The sequence below is a fragment of the Octopus sinensis genome, unplaced genomic scaffold (genome assembly GCF_006345805.1).
Source record: "Octopus sinensis unplaced genomic scaffold, ASM634580v1 Contig03110, whole genome shotgun sequence".
In the NCBI taxonomy this organism is placed as follows: Eukaryota; Metazoa; Mollusca; class Cephalopoda; order Octopoda; family Octopodidae; genus Octopus; species Octopus sinensis.
In genome coordinates this window covers 804-6365 of record NW_021826271.1, presented here as the reverse complement: position 1 = coordinate 6365, position 5562 = coordinate 804, and the positions used below count along the sequence as shown (strand labels likewise).

The window sequence follows — 5562 nt, the reverse complement described above, 5'->3', positions numbered from 1 at the left end:
ACATGGTTTGGATGTATTTCAGTGTCCTGCTATCAAAATTTGTCATCATTAGATACTCACAACAGATACAACAGGACATATTTGTATTTGTTGCTACATTGTTAAGCCCCTATTTTTTGTTTAAATTTATTTTAATTTATAACAAAGCTATAAATATGTATATTTTTAGTGAATAGATTAGTCATGAGATTTTAAGTTTGATCCCATTGTGCCTGGGCAAGTGTCTTCTAGCAGAGTTTTGAGTTAACTACTGCTGTGTGGGAGAAATTTGGTAGGTGAAAACTGTGTAGAAGCTGGTCACTGTGTGTGCGTGTGTGTGTATAATTTTCACCTTAATTGGTATCATTTTATATGCTGGCCACTGTCAAAATTTAAAAAAAAAAGTTTTATCCTCTATTATTATGTATGTATGTATATATACACAGACACACACACACAATACATAGTGGGGTATTGCTTATCAATAAATTAGTGTGTCAAACAAAAGTTACCTTGTAGTATTTATTCCACTTGATCAGAAAGGTGCATGGCTTAGTAGTTAGGATATTGGACCATATTTTGTAAGGTCATGAGTTCAATTCCCAGCGATGTGTAGTGTCCTCAAAGCAAGACACTTTTTATTTCACATTGTTCCAGTCCACACAGCTGGCAAAAATGAGTTGTACCCATCATTCAAAAGGGCCAGCCTTGTCATATTCTGTGTCATGCTGAGTCTCCCTGAGAACTATGTTATGGGTACATGTGTCTGATGAGTGCTCAGCCATGTGCACATTAATTTCATGAGCAAGCTGTTTAGTTGATCCGATAAACTGGAACTGACAGGATGCCAGTTATGATTAGAAGTACCAGGAACTAGTAGTAATTGGCCAGTTAGAAACTGATAACCAATGATACCATATTTCACAAACAGATGATATATAATATAACTCCCCCCCCCCAAAAAAAAACTGTAATTAATGCTTTTGCTTAAAAGTATTGATATACCTGAAATTATATCGACAAGAAGTTAAAACTAGGTTGTAGAAGATGAAGTTTGTTAATAATTCTAGCATTCTATAACAACTCAGATATTTTGTAAATAAGCCTAACAAAGGAAAACTATAAGGCTTATATTCATTGTAGATAAGATATGAAAGGAATACAGATGATAGCAGTAATGCAATAATGTAGAAAAAGCAAACAAAATTGACAAAAAACAGATTACAGAGAATAAAATACATATAATATTTCATCAATGTCTAAAATATTTTCCATGCAATTTTCTAAAATTTTCTTAATTAATGAGCCTTGCAATTTTTTCTTCCTTTCTTTTAAACAAATATTCATAAATTTCCGAATTTCAAAACATAAACATAGCAATATGTTATTCTTTTGAAATTACATTTCACAGCTAAAATGTGAAAAGTATACAAGAGATAGTCGGGAGTAATGCATTTTAAGAAATAAAATTTTAGGATAAATAAATAATCTAAAAAAAAAAATTGAAAGCTGTGAAGTATATGTAAACATACACATTAAAACAAAAAATTTACACCTTGGCTGCATGTGTATGTGTGTGCAGTGATTATGTGCATGTTTGTGTGTGTGAACAAATAAATGAATACAATAGAATAGAGAAACCAGATCAACTGATATGTTCAACAAAGACATGATTTAAGAGACTATTCCAATATTTAAAACAAACAAACAAAATAAAAACAAAAAAGATTTTTTTCCTATTTTCTTTACAAAAATAAAATCGAAGAAAAGAGTTTTAAAACAATTTGGTTACTCTCGTCGCAGACGTTTCCTTGTTGAAGTCTGATCAGCAGCTTCTAGACCACGCTTATTATGCCTGAATTCTACTTGGGATTGTGCAGTAAGCTGAAGTTTTATAGCACTCGCATTCAGTTTAGCTGACTGCAAGATTTTCCTCAAACCTTTCATTTTTTTACTCCGTAAAGCTAGGGAGACAGTTGGCAACACATAAGAGTTTGCTGCCCCATCAGCAGACTTTCGACACATCATCATGTCAGCAGGACTTTCAGCTTTAAGAAGAGAATCCACTGTCATGCCAAAGAACGGTGTTCCATTTGACTTGGTACTGAGAAATTCATCGTAATCAACTTTAGTATCTGCATTAGTAGCGCCGCCTGTAGCCGAAGCTAAAGCAAATGGCTCCCCACTGCCAAGCAAATAATCAGGGTTCAATATTGACTCTCCGCATGCCTGTGCCAAAGCAGTTATATTAGAATTTGGGATATTATCTTGACCATCTTCTTCAGTCTTGGACACTAATTCTTCTATAGCACATTTAATTTGGTCCTCACTTGACTTGCCATTGATCTTTTCAAAAGACTTTGTAACACCCAACAAAATCTTATTCTGATCACTAGTTTCATCATTGTTATTATTATTGTGTTTTTTGTTGTCAAACTTCTGTGATTGTCCTGATTTGCGGCGTCGCTTTTTAGAATATTTTTTGTTCAAACTTTCTGTAATTGAGGTCTCATCATTTTTCTCGATATTGTTTTCATTGTCAGCATTCTCTTTCATCTCATCCGGTATTGTATCTTCAGCTTCCAATTCTTCTTCTTTGTCTTCAATGTGCAGATCAATGCTTTGTCGAACTCGTGGATCAAATTTAGTCAATGAAAATACTAAGTGTGTTGCCCAGCCAACATGCAGGACTGGAGTTGAACTGCCTTCTTCCCATTCACAAATACCATCGTAGAATCTCAGCAGATCAGCATAGCATTCTGGATCTCTTAAAATGCTACCTTTTTTATGTCTGTCAACAGATTTAACAATTTGCGGAATGAAATCAGTATCAATTTCTAGAAACTCTTTGTAAATTTCTTCATCTTCACGGTTGTAATTATATCTGAAATTAAATAAGAACAACTAAGTAGAAATAAAAAAAAACACTAATTACATAAAATTAAAATTATTAAACATTAATCATACATCATTTCATATAAATAATACAATTCAACACACCATTATATAAAGAAATAGATAAGAAAATAATGATGACGATGATGGTTTCAAATTTTGGCACAGGGCCAGCAGCTTTTAAGGGGAGGGGGAGTTGATTATATTGACACCAGTATTTGACTGCTACTTATTTTTTTATCCCAAAGGGATGAAAGGCAAAGTCAACCTCGGGGAATTTGAGCTCAAGTGCTAAGTAATAATAAAAATTATAATCATCATCACCATCATTTAATGCCTGTTTCCATGCTGGTATGAGTTAGACAGCTTGACAGGAACTGTCAAGGCCAGGGCTTCACCAGATTCCATAATCTGTTTTGGCTTGGTTTCTACAGTTGGATGCCCTTCCTAAAGCCAAAATTTTTTTTATAAAGTGTACGGTGCTTTTTACATAGCACCAATACAATGCTTTTCATGTGGCACCAACACCAGTGCTCTTTACAGTGGCTGTGTGGTAAGTAGCTTGCTTACTAACCACATGATTCCAGGTTCAGTCTCACTGTGTAGCACCTTCGGCAAGTATCTTCTAATATAGCCTCAGGCTGACCAAATCCTTGTGAGTGGATTTGGTTGACGGAAACTGAAAGAAACCCGTCGTATATATGTGTGTATATATATATATATATATATATATATATATATATATACATACATACATACGTACATATATATAAGTAATATGTATGGTGTGTGTGTATATTTGACAACCAATGCTGGTGTGTTTACATCCCTGTAACCTAGCAGCTCAGCAAAAGAACTAGGTTTCCAAAGAATAAGTCCTGGGGTCGATTTGCTCGACTAAAGGTGGTGCTCCAGCATGGCAACAGTCAAATGACTGAAACAATGAAACAAAAAAAAATATATACATAAACATATACATATATATATATATGCAAATATATATACATATATATACATACATTTATATATACATATATATACATACATCATCATCATCATCGTTTAATGTCTATTTTCCATGCTGGCATAGGTTGGACAGTTTGACTGAAGGGTGGTGAGCCAAAAGGCTGCACCAGGCTCCAATCTGATCTGGCAAAGTTTCTACAGCTGGATACCCTTTCTAACGCCAACCACTCCTAGACTGTATAGGTGCTTTTATGTGCCACCAGCATGAGGGCCAGTCAGGTGATACTGGCATTGGCCATGCTCAAATGGTGCTTTTTATGTACCACATGCACAGGAGCCAGTCCAGTGGCACTGGCAACAACCATACTTGAATGTTGCTTTTTTTAAAGTGTCACAGGCATGGGAGCCAGTCAGCGGCCCTGGCAACGATCACGCTTGAATGGTGTTATTAATGCTCCACTGGATCGGGTGCCAATCAGGTTGTACTGTCATTGACCATGACAGTGAATTCACTTCCCTCAACAGGTCTTTGCAAGCATAGTTTATTGTCCAATGATTGAAGGGTACTCTTAAATGGGCTGGTTATACAGCACTGGCATAGGCCACAGTTATGGTCTCACTTGGCTTGCCAGGTTTTCTCAAGCACAGCTTATCTCCAAAGGTCTCAGTCACTTGTCATTGCCTCGGTGAGGCCCAATATTTGATGGTCATACTTCACCACCTTATCCCAGGTCTTCTTGGGTCTCCTTCCTCTGTAGGTTCCCTCAACTGCTAGGGTGTGACACTTTTTCACACAGCTATCCTCATCCATTCTCACCACATGACCACACCAGTACAGTTGTCTCTCTTGCACACCACATCTGATGCTTCTTAAGTCCAACTTTTCTCTCAGGGAGCTTACACTGTCGTGAATGCACACTGATATTACACATCCAGCAGAGCAAACTGGCTTCATTCCTTGCAAACTTATGCATGCCCTCAGCAGTCATGGCCCATGTTTCACTGCCATGTAGTATAGCTATTTGCACACATGTGCCACACAGTCTACTTTTTACTCTGAGCGAGAGGCCCTTTGTCACCATCAGAGGTAGGAGCTCTCTGAACTTTGCCCAGGCTATCCTTACTCTAGCAGCTACACTTTCAGAGCATCCACCCCTGCTACTGACTTGGTCACCTAGGTAACGGAAGCTATCAGCTGCTTGTAGTTTTCCCCTGGAATGTGACAGAAGCTGTTCTCTGCACGTTTTCAGTGTTTATTGCTCCTGAGCATTTGCCACACACAAAAACTATCTTCTCAGTTAGCCTTCCTTTGATATTGCTGCACCTCTATACAGTGGCTGTGTGGTAAGTAGCTTGCTTACCAACCACATGGTTCCAGGTTCAGTCTCACTGTGTAGCACCTTCAGCAAGTGTCTTCTAATATAGCCTCAGGCTGACCAAATCCTTGTGAGTGGATTTGGTAGACGGAAACTGAAAGAATATTGGGTCATCCCATAAATAATGCAATTTTTTTCCAATTGCATGAACTAAAAGTCGAAGGAGGACGAGATAAACTACCTGCATCAACTTGCAATAAAAGCAAGTAGTAATTTTACCTTGTACTTATTCTTAGTGCAAGTTTTGAAGAGTGCAGTTCAATTTTAAGCTCATATTCACTAACACACACACACACACATATACACTGGTCTTTTATTTTCTGCCTACTTCATCCACTAATGTAAC

General features: G+C 37.0%; 1 protein-coding gene across 1 annotated transcript; it reads right to left on the bottom strand.

The window, feature by feature from the left end:
• Positions 1–380: 380 nt before the first annotated feature.
• On the bottom strand, positions 381–2863 carry LOC115227439 (the record flags this gene model as incomplete). The annotated part of the gene is made up of 1 exon (XM_029798270.2): positions 381–2863. A coding segment is annotated over one exon (1096 nt), but the record flags the coding sequence as incomplete, so codon positions are not given.
• Positions 2864–5562: the final 2699 nt, after the last annotated feature.